The 21,530-nt window shown below is 37.1% G+C and overlaps 1 protein-coding gene across 2 annotated transcripts in view; it reads right to left on the bottom strand.

The window, feature by feature from the left end:
- Positions 1–21,530, bottom strand: part of UBE2W (ubiquitin conjugating enzyme E2 W) — a 113,294-nt gene that overhangs the window by 30,526 nt on the left and 61,238 nt on the right. For both annotated transcript variants that reach the window (XM_074203679.1, XM_074203680.1), the window contains exon 4: positions 8,933–9,088. In XM_074203679.1, coding sequence (XP_074059780.1) covers positions 8,933–9,088 — 156 coding nt within the window. The remainder of the gene's footprint in view (positions 1–8,932; positions 9,089–21,530) is intronic.

Here is a 21,530-nt window from a genome sequence, read left to right as displayed (position 1 = left end):
GGAAAGATAATTTAAAAATTATTGGAATACCTGAAAGTCATGATCAGTAAAAGAGCCTTGACATCATTTTCAAAGAATTACTACAGGAAAATTGCCCTGATATCCTAGAAGCAGAGGGAAAAACAGAAATGGAGAGAATCCACCGATCCCCCTGAGAAAGAGATCCCAAAAAACCAACCCCCAGGAATATTATAGCCAAGTTCCAGAACTCCCAACTCAAAGAGAAAATATTACAAGCAGCCAGAAGGACACAATTCAAATACTGTGGAGCTGCAATCAGGATCTCACAGGACTTAGCAGCAATTACATTAAAAGCTTGCAGGGCTTGGAATATAATATACTGGAAGGCAAAGAGCTTAGAATGCAACTGAGGATCAACTACCCAGCAAAACTGAATGTCCTCTTCCAGGGAAAAAGATGGACTTTCAATGAACCAGGGAATTTCAAATGTTCCTATTGGAATGGCCAGAGCTAAACAGAAGGTTTGATGTTCAAATACAGGACTCAGGTGAAGCATAGAGATTGGAGGAGAAGGGGGAAATATGAGGGACTTAATGATGATGAACTGCATATATTCCTGTATAGAAAAATGACACTGATAATACTCATATGAACCTTCTCAATTAACAGAGCAGGTAGAAGGAGCTTTTATAGATGAAGCACAGGAGAAAGCTGAATTTGAGGATAAAATATGGTATAAAAAACGGAGTCAATAGAAAAAAAGGAAATGTAATGGGAGAAAGAAAAAGGAGAGGGGGAATAGGCCAAGATATTTTATATAATAAGATTTTTTCTTTATTCCAATGAGCTATTGCAATGATACGGAAGGAGGGAAGGCAAGGGGGGAATGAAGGAATCTTTGCTCTCATTAGAGGTGGCTAGGAGAGAAAACAGCATATATACTAAATGGGGTATAGGCATCTGGAGTAAGAAGGAGAGAGGGGAGGACAGAGGGAAGGGGTGGGGATGTAAATGAAGGAGGAGAGGATGGACCATGGGGGCAGAGTGGTCAGATATAACACATTTTCTTTTTTTACTTTTTGCAAGAGGCTGGAATTGGATGACCTGTCTAGGACCACAGGGCCAGGTGGATACTGGGCCTAAGGGGTGGTATGGGGGCTCGGGGCCTCTTGGCCCCAGGGCCAGAGATCTGTCTGCTGTGCCACTCAGAGACCCTACAGCAGAGTCAGAGTGAAAGGAGAGAGAAAATATAGTACATGGTAGTGGAGAAGTACAAAAGGAGGGAGTTGCGATCAGCAACGGCAACGGTGGAAAAATATGGAAGTAACTTTTGTGATGGACTTATAAAGAATGTGACCCAATCTGCGACAGAGTTGGTCATGTTGGAACACAGAATGAAGCACATTTTTTATTATTATTATTTGAGGGGGGTGCAGGGCAAATGGGGCTGGGTGGCCTGCCTGGGGCTGCATAGCAGGGTGATTGTTAGGTGTCTGAGGCCGGATTTGGACCCAGATGCTCCTGACTCAAGGGCCAGTGCTCTGTCCACCACCCAGCTGCCCCTACTATTATTACTATTTTATTTTATGTCTTTTTTTTTTTTTGGTTTATGCAGGGTAATGGGGTTGGGGGTGGCTTGCATGTCACACAGCTGGGTGATTGTTGTTTGTACGGGGCCAGAAATGGACTTGGGTGCTCCTGGCTCCAGGGCTGATGCTCTGTCCACTGTGCTACGTGGCCATACCTACAATTGTTACTATTATTTTTTTTATTTTAATTTTAATTTTTTTCTCTCCCCTTTACTTTATCACTCAAGCAAGTCTATATTTGGAGGGGGGTATTTTGTTTACTCTTAAACAAGAATATTTTATTAATGTATAAAAAAATTGTACAAAATGAGAATAAATATTAAATAAAAAATAAAGTAGATAAGTGAGATAAGATGTAAGTTCTAATTTAATGGAGCCTGCCCAGGAGGATTATATATCACATTATATAAATAAACTAATTACAAAAAATCTGAATACGATATTCGGTACAAACATACACTGAACTAGAATCCATTACAATGGATTCTATATCCCACAATGTACTGACTTCAGTTATATACATGTGCTCCTGAATAGTGTTGGATAAGTCATGAAACCAGGTTACCTGAGGCCACTACAAATTTATATTACATAATTTTAACTGGGCCATCACTGCAGCAAGGCAAGACTTTTACATCTCCCTAATTAATTCACTGTCCATTTCATCCTTCTTCAAGCCTCTTATAGCACTATTCCTACCCTCCAGACTAAGGGTACTTTGCCTCATACTTTAACAAAAACATTGAGATCATTCACTGAGAGCTCTTCTTGTTCCACAAAACTCTCAGATATCTTTCCCCACAATATTTTTCTTTACCCTTGCCTCATGAAAAAGGTAGCCATTCTTCTTAGCAAACATCTCCACTTGTGCCTTTAATTCCATGCCATACTATCTTCTTCAACACAGAATTTCTAACTAGTTTTAATTTTCAATCTTCTCCTATGTATTGGCTATCTCCCTACAGTCTAGAAATATGCCCATGTCTTCCCCCTAACATTTAAAAAAAAACAAAAAAACAAAAAAACTTATTTTAATCAGACCATTCTCAATAGCTACATATAAGCTTACTAAAGTTTATATCTCTTTTTATGGCTAAAAACTTGGGAGAAAAAACAGCTACAATAGGTTATCTCCACTTCCTTTACTCTCAATCTCTTCCTAAAAGTCTGCAAACACATTTCTAACCCAATCATTCAGAGGAACTCTTTCTCCAAATTTACTGAAAATCTTTTAATAGGCTCTTCTCAAACCTCATCCTTCTACTCCACCTTCTCCTCTACAAATTTTCATATTGTTAATCACCCTAGGATATCCTGTGGGGCTCCTCCTATGTATCTGAACACTCCTCAGTTTCCTTTTTGTCGTCCAAATGTCATCCAAGTCATGCTCTCTTACTATGGATATCTGCTCAAGGACTATGCTGAGTCCTCTTTCTCTTTTCTCTCTATACTATCTTGCTTGGTGATATCCCATGGATTCAACTATCAGATTTATCCAGCCCTAACCTGACCTCCAATCTCACACCACCAACTACTTCTTATATATCTCAAACTACATGTCCCATTGGCATTTCAACATGTCCAAAACAGAGTTCATCATTTTACCCCAAATCCTCCCCTCTACCAAACTTTCTTGTTACTGGTGACAGAATCATCGTACTCCTCCCTCACCCAAAACAGAAAACTAGGTATCTTCTTCAATTAATTTGCACTAACTCCATATATTTTACTAGTCTTACTGTCTCTACCTTCATAAACTCTCTTATATACAAACCCTTCTCCCCACTTACAAAGCTACTACTCTACTACAGGCCCTCTTCACTTAACAGTGGGTCAATAGCAATAACCCACTACTTGGTCTCCTTGCTTTCAAATCTCTTCCTGTTCAAACCATTCTGCCAAACTGCCTTTCTAAAACATAGGTAAGACCATGGCATCTCTCTACTCAATGAACTCCGGTAACCTCTTGAAAAGAGAATCCTTCATTTAGTTTTCGAATCTCTTCAAAACCTGATCCCACCCTACCTTTCCAGTTTTCTTATACTTGGTCTTCCACATACTCTGAGAGCCAGTGACATTGATCATCTTGTTGTTTCACAAACAACACTTTCCTCACTCCTTTTCCCTTCACTGTTCATCCTTCACTCCCAAGATGCTCTAGCTTCTTAGCTCCACTTCGTGGTTTTCTTTAAGATTCAGTTCAAATACCATCGTCTTCTAGAGACCTTTCTCAACATGAAGTGTCTCCCCCACCTTCTTCCCTCTTCTCATCCCCTCACCCAGCAAATAATGCCTTCCCTCTGAGATTATTTCCCACTAACACTATATATTCTGTATTTAATTAGTTGTTTACAGTTGTCTCCCTCATTAGAACATGAGATCTTTGACAGCAGAGACTATTTTTGATTTTCCTCATATTCCATTTCTTAGCATAGTGACTGGCCCATACTAATAAATATTTGTTGATGTTAATGGTGATGAAATAAAGTGTCCTTCAATCAGAAAAGGTTTTGCAGAAGAAGCCTTTGTATTGGGATTTAAAATATGAGTAGGAGTTCAATACATAAAGAAAGGAATGGAAAACATTTTGGAAAAATGAACACCGAACAAAAGGACAGAGGTAAAAGAGTATAGAAAGTACAGATATGTTCACTTGGAAGGGAGAAATTATAAGGATATACTGATCTAGAAATGAAAGATATCAGAAATTATCTAGTCCAACCCTCCCCCTACTCTATACTGGGAAAAGTGAGGTCCAATGAGGTTAAAAATCACTTGTCCTATATTACACAGGAAGCAAGCATAAGAGATGAGACTTGAACCAAATCCTGACTCCTGGGTTAGTGCTCAACTGATTGTACCATAATGTCCCTGTCATCACACAAATCAAAAGATCACTGGACTTTAGATGCCAGGCAAAGGAATGAAAAAGTTATTGCAAAAGCATTAGAGAGCTACTTAGGATTTTGGGCAAATGAAAGATCTATGGAGGGGGTGGAGCCAAGATGGTGACAATAAAGGACAATAAAGGAGTCTTAGGTGCTCTCTGATAAAACTTATAAGCTAAGGACTCTAACTAAACCTCCAGAGACAGAAGCCACAGAGGGACCCAATGAGGCAGTTCTCCTACTCAAGGTAACCTGGAAAAGAGCAGAAAGGCTCTGCTTCTCGGGGTCCGAGGGGCGGCCTGCCAGAGGGGTGGCCCACCAGAGCCAAAGAACTTCAGCCTCCTGGAGGCAGCCCCAGGGCGCTGGGAGCCGCAGCTCACAGCAGCGGGGGAGTCTCCTGATCTACACCCCGGGGAGTAGCAGGCAAAAAGTGGGGGAACAGCAGGAGACCTCTGCCAGAGCGAGCACATGGAGCCCAGCCTTCAGGGCACACAGCGAGCAACGTGGTCTTTCTGCAGCCCTGATCCAGGAACAGAAGCAGGTGGAGCTGGTAAGCAGGAGCCCCCAGGGCATGAGCCCATTGAGCTGAGGGAGGAGTGAAAAGAGAGAGACTGCAGAGCTCTGTTCTCAGCCCCAGGAACAGGACTCTGGGGCTCTGACCACATTCAGATCCTGATTGCAGTCTAGTCCCCCCACCCAAGAGCAGCAGGGCCACCCCCACCTCAGCCCCACAGCTGAGGGGGGCGCATATGGTCATTCACAGACTGAGACCCTTGTGGAAGTGTCCCAAAAGATCAGGAAGCACCCCAAAACAGGCACAGGCTGGGAAAAATGAGCAAGCAGAGAAAAAAGAGGAACACAACTGAGAAATATTTTGTAAATGAGCCCAAGAAGGATCAAAATACTCAGTCTGAAGATAAGGAAGCACAAGCTCCTGCATCTAAAGACTCCAAGAAAAACTGAAATTGGGCTCAGGCTATGACAGAGCTCAAAAAAAGACTTTGAAAATCAAATGAGGGAGTTAGAAGAAAAACTGGGAAAAGAAATGAGATGCAGGGAAAACATGAAAATGAAGTCAGCAGGTTAGTCAAGGAAATCAAAAAAAATGCTGAAGAAAATAGTATGCTAAAAACCAGCTTAGGTCAAATGGATAAAACAGTTCAAAAAGTTATGGAGGAGAAGAATGCTTTAAAAAGCAGAATGGGCCAGATGGAAAAAGAGATAAGAAAACTCTCTGAGGAGAACAAATCCTTCAGACAAAGAATAGAATTCAGGGAGATTAATGAATTTGCCAGAAATCAGGAATCAATACTTCAAAACTAAAAAAATGAAAAATTAGAAGAAAATGTGAAATATCTCATTGAAAAAACAACTGATATGGAAAACAGACTTAGGAAAGATAATTTGAAAATTATTGGAATACCTGAAAGTCATGATCAGGAAAAGAGCCTTGACATCATTTTCAAAGAATTACTATAGGAAAATTGCCCTGATATCCTAGAAGCAGAGGGCAAAATAGAAATGGAGAGAATCCACCGGTCCCCCCGAGAAAGAGATCCCAAAAAACCAACCCCTAGGAATATCATAGCCAAGTTCCAGAATTCCCAAGTCAAGGAGAAAATATTACAAGCAGCCAGAAGGACACAATTCAAATACCATGGAGCTGCAGTCAGGATCACACAGGACTTAGCAGCAACTACACTGGAAGCTCGTAGGGCTTGGAATAGAATATACCAGAAGGCAAAAGAGCTTGGAATGCAACTGAGAATCAACTACCCAGCAAGGCTGAATGTCCTCTTCCAGGGAAAAAGATGGACTTTCAATGAACCAGGGGAATTTCAAATGTTCCTGTTGGAATGCCCAGAGCTGAACAGGACTCGGGTGAAGCATAGAGATTGGAGGAGAAGGGGAAAATATGAGGGACTTAATGATGATGAACTGCATGTATTCCTGTATAGAAAAATGACACTGATAATACTCATATGAACCTTCTCAGTTAATAGAGCAGGTAGAGGGAGCTTTTATAGTTGAAGCACAGGAGAAAGCTGAATTCAAAGATAAAATATGGTGCAAAAATGGAGTTAATAGAAAAAAAGGGAAATGTAATGGGAGAAAGAAAAAGGAGAGGGGGAATAGGCCAAGATATTTCATATAATAAGACTTTTCTTTATTATAATGAGCTATTGCAATGACATGGAAGGGGGGAAGGCAAGGGGGAATGAGGGAAACTTCGCTCTCATCAGAGGTGGCTAGGAGAGGAAACAGCATATATACTCAATGGGGTATAGGCATTCGGAGTAAGGAGAGGGGGCGACAGGGGGAAGGGGGGGATGCGAGTGATGGAGGAGAGGATGGACCATGGGGGGAGAGTGGCCAGATATAACACATTTTCTTTTTTACTTATTGCAAGGGGCTGGGATTGGATGGCCTGTCCAGGACCACAGGGCCAGGTGGATGGTGGGCCTAAGGGGTGGTATGGGGACTCGGGGCTTCTTGGCCCCAGGGCCAGGGATCTGTCTGCTGCACCACTCAGCTACCCTACAGCAGAGTCAGAGTGCAAGGAGAGAGAAAATATAGTACATGGTAGGGGAGAAATACCAAAGGAGGGAGTTGCGATCAGCAATGGCAATGCTGGAAAAATATGGAAGTAACTTTTGCCATGGACTAATCATAAAGAATGTGATCCATGCATGAAAAAAAAAAAAAAGATCTATGAATAAGGAAGATTAGCCTGGTATCGATATAAAAATGGAGTGAGAAAAAAAAGAGACAGGAAGAGTTGTTGAATACTATTGTTAAAGACACATGATCACAAATGGCCTTTATCAAAACACTGTCAATAAATAGTAAGGGCAAAAGGAAGCAGGACTCTAACCAAAACTATTTAAAATAAGAAATAAGAAAAAACAAAGAGTTCAAGAAGATATAAGCTTTTAAAGGTAGGAAACTAAGTACAAAGTGAAAACACAAATAATGAGATCAGGAGGAAGAGAGACAAACATTAGGCTGCTTTGGACATACTAAGTTTGATATACTATAGTGATAAATCCAAATAGACATGTCCTTGGAGTCATAAGAGACTTCAAAACTAGAAATAAGTCAGTAATGTGAAAGATGAATACATGGGAGTGAATGAGAATGCCAAGCAAAAAATAAAGATGACCAATGTCAAAATTATGGGCAATACCCACCTTTAAAGAATAATGAGGCAGATTAAGAATACTTATAGAAAAAAGCTTGATATCTAGTTCTCCTGAAGTCAAGAAAGAATGTATATCCAGAAAGAGATTGTAGCCAACAATGTAGCCAGCAGCTGCAGTGAAATCAAGGATGAAAACGGAAAAAAGGGTCACTGGTGAATTTTCAAAAGAAAAATTTCAATTAAATGCAGTGGCAGAAGAAAATTAAAAGGAGTGTGAGCAAGTCCTAGAAGAGGTAAGAGAGGAGCAAGGATATATAGTTAAAGATGCTAGTCTCAAGGACCAAAGGGTAGATGATTTGAAGCACATAAAGAGAAAAAAAATCTTCAAGTCAATTTAGAGAGCATGCAAAGAATTTATTAATTTCTCTTTAAAAAGATTAAAATTTGTTTTCTCATATAAATATGTGTGTGTGTGTGTGTGTGTGTGTGTGTGTGTGTGTGTGTGTGTGTAAGTCAAATAACAGTTTCTCTGTTCATGTGGGATACATGGGGGGAAAAAATCTATGAACATTCTGTTGTCCCCCTTCAAATGGAAACAAGTTAGAAACACAGCAAAACTGAAATAGGGGAAACTTCTGGGATTTCCTAGAGCTGACTCAAAAGGTCTCTGAGATGTAATTTCTTATTCTTTTTTAATATTCCTTTTATCACATTCTCTCAGTGAGTCAAAGAGGAGACTGAGAAGAAGGAAGACGTATAGAAAAGAGGACTTCAAATAACCTGTGTAGCTACTGACCAAAGGGGATCTACCTCCTCCATATCTCTCCACCCACCCCCTCTTACCCCTGTCAAAAAAAAAAAAATTGTGGGCTCAGGGTAAAAGGCATTTTTCTCTTTCTGGAGCCATAAAGAATTATGGATAGGAGTGGGAGAACCAAATTGAAGCTGGGGACTTGGGGGAGTAGGAAGAATGAAAAAAAGTGTTTGCCCCATTAGCAGTGAGAGACAGGAGCTATTATAGCAGGAATTTTTAGAAACTTTTTTTTTTTACACTTTGCTCCTCTAAGCATGTTTTAAGGAAATAAATTCACTATCATAATTCAGGAGCATTAGTATCAAGCCAAAACAAAAGAAAAAAACTCTAATCCATTTAACCTCTGACTTGGAACAAATGGCTTGGCAAAATAAAAATAATTTTCAACTTAGTCCTCTACAGAAAAGCAACATTCCCTATAATTTATAAAGAAAAGCATATTTCCTTCTTTAAAAAGCTAAGTAGATACTTAAATTTTTGATTTACCTAACCTAAAAGCAGAGGTATTATTATCTTGAATAATACTGAAAAGTCCTACCTTTTCTTTGCAGCTGGAAAGCATGCTAATAATGCTAAGACAAACTGATTGCACTGAGAGCGCTGGGGACCAATCTTCTGTTAGAATGGATAAACAGATATGACCATTGCTATAAACATGAGGATGTACAGGAATATTGTCACCAGTAAACATGACCTAAGAAAGAATAAAATTCCATTAACACTTATGATTCTAAAGGACACCAAAAACCAAATCAAATTCTCCATTTATGCCTAGAAATATTGACTTATAGCATAATGCCAAGAAACAGACTTTAAACCTTTCAGTAAGTCAGTGCCAATTTAGGTATAATTACACACAAAATAAAATACATAAATAATCTCATCTATGCTTTTTACAATATACTGTTTTCAAAATTTTTGAACATTATCATAAGGGATAGGGAACTGGACTTGTAGTTTCATTAGCATAGGTAATTTCCTGTTGACAACTCCCTTTACCAATACAGGATGGCACCTTCTCTGCCAACCCACAATCTGAGAGAGGTTATTAGATTTGCTCAGGTCACAAAGACATTATTTGGCAGAGGCAGGACTTGTAAACAGGTGTTCCAAGCTTCCAGGATAACTCGACCCACTATGTCATAATACTGTTACTTTTTTATTCATCTAAAAATAGTTTTTCCTTTGAATACAACTTCCAATGAGAATATTTCAAATTATATTCATTATTCTCTATATAAATTGAATTCACTTAAATTCCAAATGAAAGTTCTTCAATTAGAACAATATCCTTTTTTACACCCACCTCTTTTTTCCTCTCACATGCCTACTCAGAAAGACCAAGTGGTTTCTATTAATTCAGCAAATATCTATGTGGCTAGAATTTAAAGAAACAGGCTGAGAAAATAAAAGCAGAAACTAACTTCTAAATACTATTTTTGACTTCTCTATTTGGTCATGTGTCTCCAATATTAACTTTTTCTTTCCGGTCCTTTTTCTGTTCTTTTCTTCTTGAACTTCCCCCCCCCCCCCCCCCGACCCCACATCTCTTCAATCCTATTTTAAAATAACTGTTCTTTCACCTTGACAAGTTTTATCATTTTATAATAGAAATTTAAATCGTTTACATTATGGAATAAGTGGGAACACTGACATTTCCCCATTAATTAAGCAGTATGGAAAGTAATGGGGATAATTAATCATAATCATAAATAGTAAAGGATTTAGAGCAAGTCCTCAGAAATCATTTTAGAAATCAAGATCCTCATTTAAGATGAAATTCAGGCTCAGAAAAGTTCAAAGACTACCTCTAACATTTGAAGCCAAATTAGAAGTCTAAAATCTAAATCTAGAACTCATTCCACTACACCATTCTCAGTATAGCTAAAATAATAAATATCTGAAATTTAAAACAGTAGAAAACAATAGGTACAATACTTAAAATTAAATGAGAACAAGCAACATTAAGATGCTGATACTTAGCGAAAAATGGTCTTAATTGAGCCTCAGTTTCCTCATCTGTAAAATGAAGGAGTTGAATCAGATGGCCTATGAGATGGTCAAGCTCTATGTCTATGAAACTATGAAATAATATTAGAGTATCAACACTATTATTAGAGAACAACTTTATATTTACCTAGTGTTTAAAGATTTGCAAACACTTTCATAATATATTATCATACCCGTTTTATTATTTTTTGTGGGGGTTTTGTGGGGTCATTAAGTTAAGTGATTTGCCCAAGGTCACCCAGCTAGTAAGCATCAAGAATTGAGACTGATGGAAGGATGTGAATGAACTGATACTGAACGAGATGAGCAGAACCAGAACACCATTGTACACTGTAACAGCAAGCAACATGGGCTAATGATCAATCTTAATGGACTTACTCATTTCATCAGTGCAACACTCAGGGACAATTTGGGGGTATTTGCAATAGAGAATACCATCTGTATCCAGAGAAAAAATTATGGAGTTTGAACAAAGACTAAAGATGATTATCTCTAATTTTAAAAAAATCTTATTATGTAATTTTGCTCCCTTATACATTATTTTTTCTTAAGGATATGATTTCTCTTTCAACACATTCAACTTGAATCAATGTATAGCATGGAAACAATGTAAAGACTATCAGATTTGTCTTCTGTGTGGGGTGGGGGTGGGGAAGGAAGCAAGATTGGGGGGGTGTAAAATTCAAAAATAAATTTTTTTTAAAAAAAAGAGAGGTTAAATTTGAACTCAGATCCTTCTGATTCCAGGGTCAGTACTCTATCTACTGAGCCACCAAACTGCCCCTTCATACCGATTTTAGATGAGAAAATAGATTCACAGGTAAAGTGATACACCTAGGATTGCAGTTTATATCTGAGATAGGACTCAAATCAAAATCTCCCCACTATGTTCCAAAAAGAACTTTTGAGGCTTTATTTAGGAGGTTGATGACATAAATTCATCATGAAATCAAATTGAAAGGCTGATGACAAATTTTTCATGAAATCAAATTGCAATTTTAAACTTAATATTTCTTTTTCATGATATCCCTATTACAATTTGTATATCAACCACAATTAAATTTCTTGGCTTACTAATGGAACAAATTTACCAGAGATTACTTCCTGAATAGAAACTGGGAAGTGAAAAGAGGATTAATAAGAAGCTCAGATTTCTGTAAACCATGAATTTATTTTTTTTTAAAGGCCTTGCCCAAGATCACACATGTAGGTAATTAAGTATCTGAGGCCGCATTTGAACTCAAGTCCTCCTGACTCCAGGGCCAGTGCTCTATTCACTGTACCACCTAGCTGCCCTGCATGAACTGATTTTAAATGAGATCAACTGAAGTAGAGGTTAAGTTTAGGGTCACACAACTAATAATGATCAAAACTGGACATCAAATCCAGAAATGATTCCAAATCCTGCACTTTGTTATCCAAATTTTGATTAGAGGGTGACCATATTTTACTACATTGGTAGCAACCTTATTTTGGACATATCTTCTCTCCTATAGTTCAGAAGCCCCAAGGGGAAGTGACCCACCAGTTTCAGCCTCCAAAATAGAAGGAAATTCAAATATGCATCATCACCCTCAAGAGAGAGCTGCATTTAGGAAGGTGGAAAAAAGAATAATTCTGTGTCTGAGAGGAATGATGTAAAGAATCCTATACTAGCAGTTAAAAGGGGTTCAAATCCCATTCTTTACAATTAATATATGAACATAAATTACTTAAACTTTCTGTCTTTGTTTCCTCAATAGAAAAACAAGAATAATACCTATAGTTTTTACTTTACAGGATCAAATGAGATAATACAAGTAAAATGCTCTGCATACCTTCAGTGATAATCAATTACTATTAAAATATACTTGAAATTTTTTTATAGTATTCATCTTATGTTTCTAACCATTCTCAAACACATCAGTATTTGATAACAGTCAAATACAGAAGATGAAAGAGGAGTATTTTTGACTTTAACAACAAATTACTAATTCTATAACCAATAGAAAAAGCTAAGGAAAACTAAAAGTTAAAAATATTATACTACATGTACTTCTGGTCAATTTTCAGAACAGAAGGAAAAGACTGCTAATAATGGCTAAAAAAAAATTCAAGTCCCTTTACATAGGAAAGTGAAGAAGTATAAGAAAAACAATGGGGAAAGGAGATAAGAAAAAGTAAACAGATGAAGTGGCAACAGCAGAGTTAAGCTGCAAAAGTGACTGACAACTGTGAGTGGAAAGGCAGTCACCAAAAAAGGGACAAGAAAAACATATTCTGAAATAAGAAGATGAAAAAGTCATTTAAATTTCATTTGGTTTGGAAATACCATACTATTTTTTTAATATTTTATTTTCACATTACTAACAATAATCTTCTAGTGAAAGTAAATATAATTCCCCACACCCCCAAAAAAAATCACAAGAAAAATGAAGTGAAAGAAAAAAAATGAATATTTCTGTCAGTATTCAGATTCCATCAGCTTTATCTCTGGGATGGGCTGAATTCTTTATCCTAAGTCCATCAGAAGTTGTGTCTGTTAACTATATTTCCCTCCATTCTATTCCTCCCCACTCTTTTCTTTCATCCTGTCCCTCCTCAAAAGTGTGTTTTATCTGACTACTCTATCCCACAATCTTCCCTCTCTTCTATCACCTACTTTCCCCCTCCTCCTGTTCCCCTTTCTCCCATCCTTTTCCTCTCCTTTTCCTCTAGGGTAGGATAAATTTCTATGCCCTATTGAGTGTCAGCCATTTCCAATGAGAATGAAGGCTCATTCATTCCTCATCTTTTATTCTATTGCAAAAGCTTTTTCTTGACTCTTTTACATGAAATATCTTAGTCCATTCTACCTCTCCTTTCCCTTTCTCCCAGTACATTCCTTTTTCATACAATGACTCCATCTTTATACTATATTATACCATTATATTCAGCTCCTTCCTGCACACTGTCTATATATGCTCCTTCTAATTGCCCTAACAGATCATTTGGTGTATATATATATATATATATATATATATGTGTGTGTATATATATACACACACATACATATATACATATACACACACACACACACACACACACACACACACACATATATATATATATTTATATATATATATTTATATGTAAGTACTGTACTTGAGTCCTGTATTTGAAAACCAAACTTTCTATTAAGCTCTGGTTGCTTCAATAGGAAAATTTTAAAGTCCCCTATTTCATTGAATGTCCATCTTTTCCCCTGAAAGATATTTAGTTTTGCTGAGAAGTTGATTCTTGGTGGAAATCCAAGCTCTTTTGCCTTTTGGAATATTTTATTCCAAGTCCTACAAGCCCTTAATGTTTAAGTTGCTAAATACTGTAGCTTCACAATACTTGAATTGTTTCCTTCTGGCTATTTGTAATATTTTTTCCTTGACTTGAGAATTCTGGAATTTGACTAAAATAGTCCTTGGAGGGTTTTTCTGCTATCTCTTTCAGGAGGTGACCATTGGATTCCCTCAATTTCTATTTTACCCTCTGCTTCTAGGATCTCAGGGAAATTTTCCTGGAGAATTTCTTGAAAAAATGAAGTCTAGGCCCTTTTCCTGTTCATGACTTTCAGTTGGCCCAGTAATTTTAAAATTATCTCTCCTGGATCTGTTTTCCAGGGCAGTTGTTTCTCCAATGAGATAGTCACATTTTCCTCTAGTTAATTCTTTGTTTTTTTAACTGTTTCTTGATTTCTCACAAAGAATTCAGCTTCCTTCACTCCATTCTACATTTAAAGTTGTTTTCCTTCAGAAAGCTTTATTTTATCATCTTTTCCATCTGGTCAATTCTGCTTTTAAGGCATTCTTCTCCTCAATGACCTTTTGGACTGCCTTTTCCATTTGACCTAAACTGGTTTTTAATGTTATTTTCTTTGGTGTCTTTTTCTATCTCCTTCACTGAACTGTTGACTTGGTTTTCATGATTTTCCTGCACAGCTCTCAATTCTCTTCCCTTACTTGCTTTTCAAAATCTTCCATAGCCTAAAACTAATTCCTATTTTTCTCAGAGGCTTTGGATACAGAAGGCTTGATTTTGTCTTTTTGAGATGTAATTTTCCTATGATCAGATTCTTTTTTTGTTTTTTGTTTTTGTTTTTGCAAGGCAACGGGGTTAAGTGATTTGCCCAAGATCACACAGCTAGGTAATTATTAAGTGTCTGAGGCCGGATTTGAACTCAGGTACTCCTGACTCCAGGGCCGGTGCTCTATCCACTGTGTAGATTGTTTTTCTTCTGTTGTTTGCTCATTCCCCCAGTCTATGACCCAATTTTAATGTACTTCCCAAAACTTTTGGGGGATTTTGGGACACACCCCCCCCCCCCCGGACCTTAATTCCTTCAAGGTCTTATGAGAGGCTGACTGCTTTCTTAGCCTGTGCTCTGGTCTGTGGTTGATCACTGTATTCTGTATTCTGGAGCTATGAGGAGGATTCCTACTCTTCTATGGCTGTAGGGACCCCAGACTGAATCCTGGATGAGAGTATGGGCAAAGCAGCAGAGTCCTGCCCCAAATTTAGCTGACAGACCTCCACAGTCTCTCCCAACCTCCTTACCATCTGTGAGCTAAGGGCTCTAGAAGTAGCTGATAGGTGACTCCACAGGTTCCCAGGACAGGGCTGCCCTGAGGCCTGTGCTGGCCTGGGTTTCACTCACTCTGCTGCTGGCCTGTGGCTCCTCAATCACTCTGCTACAGCTTTTCTGCTGACCTTCCAAGTTGTTCTTGGTGTTCCCTGGGCTGAAAGGTTTAGAAACTACTCTCACTGCCATGGACCCAGGAGCCCCCAGGGACCCAGGCACCCTGCGGGCTGTTCCTGGAAGGCTGGAGCTGGTTTGCACAGCTGTGCTAAGCCCTGTGGAATAGACCTTTCCCGCAGATCAATCAAGATGTCTTGGGTCAGAAAATGGTTTCACTCAGTCTTTCTGTGGATTCTGCCGATCTATAATTTGGTTAGAATCATTATGTAATGTACATGGAATGATCTAGGGAAGAGATTTTGGGAATTCCTGCCTCCACACTGCCACCTTGGTTCTGTCCCAACACACTACCTTTTTAAAGGAACTATTCACAGGATTTTTTTTAAGTTATGGCCTACCATGTATTATTTAGATCTCAGTAGACTAAAGGCATCATTTTCCTCAGGTCATGCCAAGGGGGAAGGCATGCCAACACATACAGTTCAGCTGTATAATAGAATAATGTATTTTATATACCTAATTTTGACACATGCAGAAACAAGTTATTGGGTACTATAGAAATCATAATTTGACAATGATTCCAAAACCTCTAATAAAAAGGTCATACGCTTTCCCTATGATCTAAGATGTCAGATGACTAAATTGCTGAAAGCCAAATGTCTTATCCCAGTATCACAAGTAGAAAAGATCCCAGAGGGTGACTAGTCTAAACTTAATTTAATTAGGAATCTCCTTTATAACACAGATATCACTTTGAGGGATACCAAGTATTAGAAAAATATTATGTTTACAGCATCCAAATCTGCCTCCCTGAAACTTTCCTAGATTAGCCTTTAAGATATCTGAATACAGTGATCATGTCAACCTCAAAGTTCTCACCTCTAAGTTAAACATCTTTACTCTCTTAAACTGACCATAATTCCTTTCTTCTATACACTTGATTTGCTAAAGCCTTTTCTAAAACATTATTTCAAACTAGGATACAATCTGAGAACATAACATGATTAAACACTTTCCTTGTTCAATTCTTTCCCAGAATTCTTTTCCCAGAAATTTCAATTGTACAACCAATCTTCACACTTAATAGTTCTACATTCTTTTCTACAATGATAGAGGATTTGCTAAGTCTATTTCAGGAACATGGAAATCTCTCTCAGTGTTTTCAGGTGGGCATTTCTTCAATGCAATTATCTTCCCATCAACCTCCAAAAGTTCCCCAACTAAGGATATGGCAAATAAAGTATCTCTTTCTATCAACCTATCATGAGTCACACATCTCAAAACCCCTCTTCTTTCATCCAACCATCATCTGACAAGACAGATAAACTAAGTTTTGTCATCATGAAAATGAAACTAATGCTCATGGTTAACTTCTGTTCTTGAGAATTAATCACCCTTTTAAAAATTAAGGAAGAATGTTTTCAAATACTTAAGAGCTAAAAAGAGCTTTAGAAATCAGCATATCTCACGCCCTTATTATACATGAAAAAATTTTAGCTTACAATGACTAATCATAGAATCTCAGAACTTAAAAGGATGATCATATTTCCTTACTGTTTTCAGATTCTAAAATTTAAGAGTCAAATGGCTCTTTAAATCACCTATTCAAAGTTTCATCACTTAGTACATGATAAAATATGTCCAAAGACTGAAAGAGATTTACCAAAGTATCTTTTACTCTACATCACACCAGAGTCTTCAAAGCCTTAGACTAGGAATCAGAAGACCTATATTCATATCATAATTTGATAATCGTTATGCATGGTCTTGAGTCAAAACTTTTTATTATTCTCTTATATAAGATGAGCATATCACCTTATCATTTCCACTAACTTATAACCCTTTTATTTCTTAAGAGAAGAAATTGAAAAGTCAAATCAGTATAGGAATAGGAACAATTTATTATTACTACTCTTACATTAAAATTACTAATAGAAATAATTATATATCTGAAGTCAGAGGACCTGGGTGAATCTTATACTACCAAAAGTATATATAAATCTGGAAGGACTATTATTTTTACTTTTATCTTTGTATCCTAGGGTCCACTGCAGTACACTGCAGAGAGGTTTTTTTGTTTTGTTTTGTTTTTTAGGTTTTTGCAAGGTAAATGGGGTTAAGTGGTTTGCCCAAGGCCACACAGCTAGGTAATTATTAAGTTTCTGAGACCGGATCTGAACCCAGGTATTCCTGACTCCAGGGCCGGTGCTTTATTCACTACGCCACCTAGCCGCCCCAGAGAGGTTTAATAGATATTGAAGTGTCTAAGCCACTTCCTTCTTAGGCACACCCCTTTTCCTCTCTAAGATATGGCTTTAAAAATGAGGGGACTAGAGTATATAAACACCAAATTGTATTCTAGATCTGACCATCCATGACATTTCTTTCCAGCTTTCAGGAAGAACAGAAATGAACTTGAGGCTTCCAGTGTCATATAGTTAAAAGTATTATAGCTGAGCCTCCCTTTCCACTACCCCAGCAATTGCCTCAGAACCTTCTTGAGCTGCTCCCAGGTGACCATGCCAAACTTCTGAAACTTACGTTCTTCATACAATAAAGAATTTAGAGCTTGGGGGAAACAAGTCAACAAGCATTTATTAAAGGGCTTACTCTTTTCCACATACAGCACTGGGATCTGTCCCTTCAAGACAACACATCAAAGTACAACCACAACTATCCAAGTCATCTTAATCTCTCAACACAATTTCCTCATATATAAAATGGGGATGATACTTGTAATAGCTATCAGAGTGCTGTAAGGAAAATCTTAAACTTTGGATTGATACAAAATACCAGCCCAGCCTCTCCTACCATCTCCTACCAGAATCTCTGCCAAAAACCAAAAACCAAAACCAAATCTCCAAACTATATGAATAATTATAAAGTCATGTATATTCCAGTTTACTAAGTTGAGACACTTTTAATGTCCCAGATGGTCCTTCATATTTATGGTTCCTAAAAAGTTAAAGAATTCATAAAACCAGTATCAATATCAAGAAATACCACATTCTCTTCAAATTATTCATTCAACAAACATTTTTAAAACTCTATGTGGGGAGTTGTGCTTGACACTGGGAAGGTACTAAGTTTATAAAAACTAAACAGGCATGGCCTTATGGAAGTGATAGCTGAATAAGGAGACAAATACAAATATTTATTGCATACAATATGACATAAACACATTTAAGTGTTGTTCCATAAAGTGCTAAAAGAAGTATAAGAGAAGTGATTTTCAAACAGGGGAAAGGATAGAATTTGACAAGGGATCAGAGTGAGAGAGAAGGTGAGTTGGTAGACAACTTTTTAAAAAGCAGAGAGGGGAAATAAAGAGTACTATTCAGGCAACAGGAAATAGTCCCATTTGACTGAATTGAAGAGGAGACAAATAAAACTTAAGAGACCCCTGAATACCAGAAAAAGAGCTGAAATTTTAATCAAAGTAAGTATATGTAGTCAATGAATATTTCCCCTTTAAAGAATAACATAATAGATGTATGTTATTAAACAAGATAGATCAAAGGTATACACCATAGATACACCTTAGATTTCTTGGCAAAGCATTTAATAAAAACTCTTATCCTATTCTTGTGGAAAAGATGGAGATATGACATGGGGACTCAAGTTTTTTTGATCATTACCCAATTTTTTAAAATTACGTGCATCATAAAACTTTCAAAACTATAAACAAAAATATTAAAAAATCAAATAAAATTTTAACTTAAGAGTCAATAAAAAACCACTGGAGCTTAATGAAGAAGGATGGTGATATGGTCAAACCTGAGCTTTAGGAAACATTGCTTTGGCTGTTTTAATGAAGATGGATTCAGAGAAACTAGATAGCATCATCTTCCACCAAAGGGCAGCTCCATTCTTTACAAAAATCTAAACTTAATACTTTGCCAACTTCTGGACGACCACTGTTCCTAACAAGTTATACCCTTCAGGATTAAAGTCCTTTTCTGTTCCAAATTGCAGCCCTTAAAATAGCTGAAGATTATCTATCATATCTCCCCTTACCCCTTTAATTCTCTCTTCTTCAGGTTAATCAAGACAATTTCTTCAAACAATCTTCATAAGGTATGAACTTGATTCCTTTCACTTTTCCAGTACTTTTCCCTTGGAGAGTCTAGTATCATCTTTTCCAAAATAAGAGTGCCATGAACTGAATAAAATATCTCAGATGTATATTGTCTGACTTGGACAAAGTACAAAAAAAGACATATCACTTTTTTCCCTGTGTATTCCATAATCTTTAAAGCAGCACTAAATTTTCAAAACTTCCCCACCAAACCTATTGATACGTTAGAGAATTTTTTACTCTCTATTCCCTTGATCCATATTTGCAAAATTCCTAGAAAACATATTATTAACCCTTGCCGAATACCCTCCATTCTTGAGCAGGATCTTTTCATTTCTGTGTTTAGCTAGTACAGAAATCCAAATCTCATTCCCAAGTATCTTAACTACTTATTTATTCTCAATTCAAATTTTCTACACTGCATTTCCAGTCTTAAGACTGGCAGTTGTGATGCATACATTTTCTGTTCTATGAGTTCAGTTCTAGAGTAAGTCCTTTTTTAATTTTTCCCTAATAATTTTTTCTAAAGTTTCCTAAGTTCCTTCTTGAAGTATCATGTGTTCCCTTGTGAAATCAACAAAAGTAAACAGCAATTTTTCAATTTGAATGTATGTAACATGTAACATGTGTGTGTGTGTGTGTGTGTGTGTGCGCGCGCGCCTAGGAAGGGGTAGAAAGAACAAGTGAACTGTTTTCTCAATTAACTTGGCAGCAAGGAGTCACACTAACCTCCACTACTCATCTTTTCCCTTTGAGCTTTCATTTTTCATCTCCACAGTACAACTGCATCCTTATCATCATCACTGCCCACCTGATGACTAACTACTTCTTTCCCAGAATGTCCAGTTCACTCCAATTTGGGAAGACCCTCATATCTGTTTCATAACTCACGTGCAGTGTGTCTTGTATTCATTCCTCTCCAATTTTCTGGCACAGGTCAAATTTCTTGCCTTCGAATTCTTTTTCTTCTTTTTTTTCCCCACTCTGAACTTTCATCACAGCTTCAACATTTTAATAATTTGACAATGACTTAGTTTGAAAGGTTTTCAAAGAGTGTCTCAAGAATTCTGTGCTAGGATTGGTGCTAGTTAACATTTTAAACAACAACCTGGATAAAGACATAGCTATCATGCCTATCATGGTTATAGATTCCAGCACAAAGAGAGCTAACAAAAAACATAAGTAAATTATAAAAGATCTTGTCCAGTTAGAACATTGAGCTGAATCTATGAAGATGAAATTTAATAGGGATAAATATATAGTCTTATGCTATGATTCAAAACACCAATTTTACAAGATGAGAGACACATAATTAGACAATGATTCATCTCAAAAATAACTTTTAAAGGTTGTGTTTGTTTTGTTTTTGAATTTGGAACTTTAAGCCGCTGGTGGATATAGCTAAATTGAGAAGTGAGCAAAGGATTAAGGTGATGACTTATGAGAATTGGATGTAGATTTCTAGAGCACAAACATTTCTAAATATAAAACCAATCAGAAAAAAGGACTATATATGAAACTAATCTCTATCACATTCAGCGTGTTTTTCCTTTTATAAAAATTCAACATTAGCTATCCTACTTGGTTGTTTCCTTTAGGCTTTTCCTTCTATTCTTTCCTTTACCAAGGGTTCTTTAATTTCCTGCAACTTCAATGAATCAATGTATATAGCAGACAAAAATACTAGCGTGATCATAAGCTGCCTTTATAGAAACAGTTTCCAGGACTAAGGATGTGAAAGTCTTGATGAAATCTGTCATGGTTCCACTTCTGGAATACTAGATTCAATTCCAGATACATTTTAGGCAGGACAGTTTTAAGCCTGCGCATATCAACAGAAGCAAAAAAGTTCATATGATGTAAAGACGGGTGGAAGGACAGAAAGAGAACAAGAAGGAATATGAGGGGACAGATGAATCAGAACCACTACCACAAAGGGAAATAATTAAACTTATTCTGCTTAGCCCCAAAGGAAAAAACTAGTAGCAAAAAATAAATAAATAAATAAATAAAAATAAAAAATGGAAACTTAGATTTGAAGGAAATACTTCATAATAATGAGATATAACCAAAAGAAGACTGAACTGCCATGAATACCTTTTCTCACTGAAGGTTTCCAAGAGCACTTTCTCTAGTGTGGACTCCTGCTCAAGTACAGATCAGACTAGATAAGTCTTTGAACTTTCTTTTGATTCTGAAATTATGCAACTTTATGATTTTGTAGAGATTTAGTCTGGCAGTCATACATATATAGCATGAATTTGAGGGGACAGGGAGGGGAAATAAAACCTATAAAGGAATTAATAACAGTTAAAACTAATAGCAAATTAGCAAGAATTT

Source organism: Macrotis lagotis, chromosome X (genome assembly GCF_037893015.1).
Source record: "Macrotis lagotis isolate mMagLag1 chromosome X, bilby.v1.9.chrom.fasta, whole genome shotgun sequence".
NCBI classification, from domain to species: Eukaryota; Metazoa; Chordata; class Mammalia; order Peramelemorphia; family Peramelidae; genus Macrotis; species Macrotis lagotis.
This window is presented reverse-complemented; position numbering and strand designations above follow the sequence as displayed.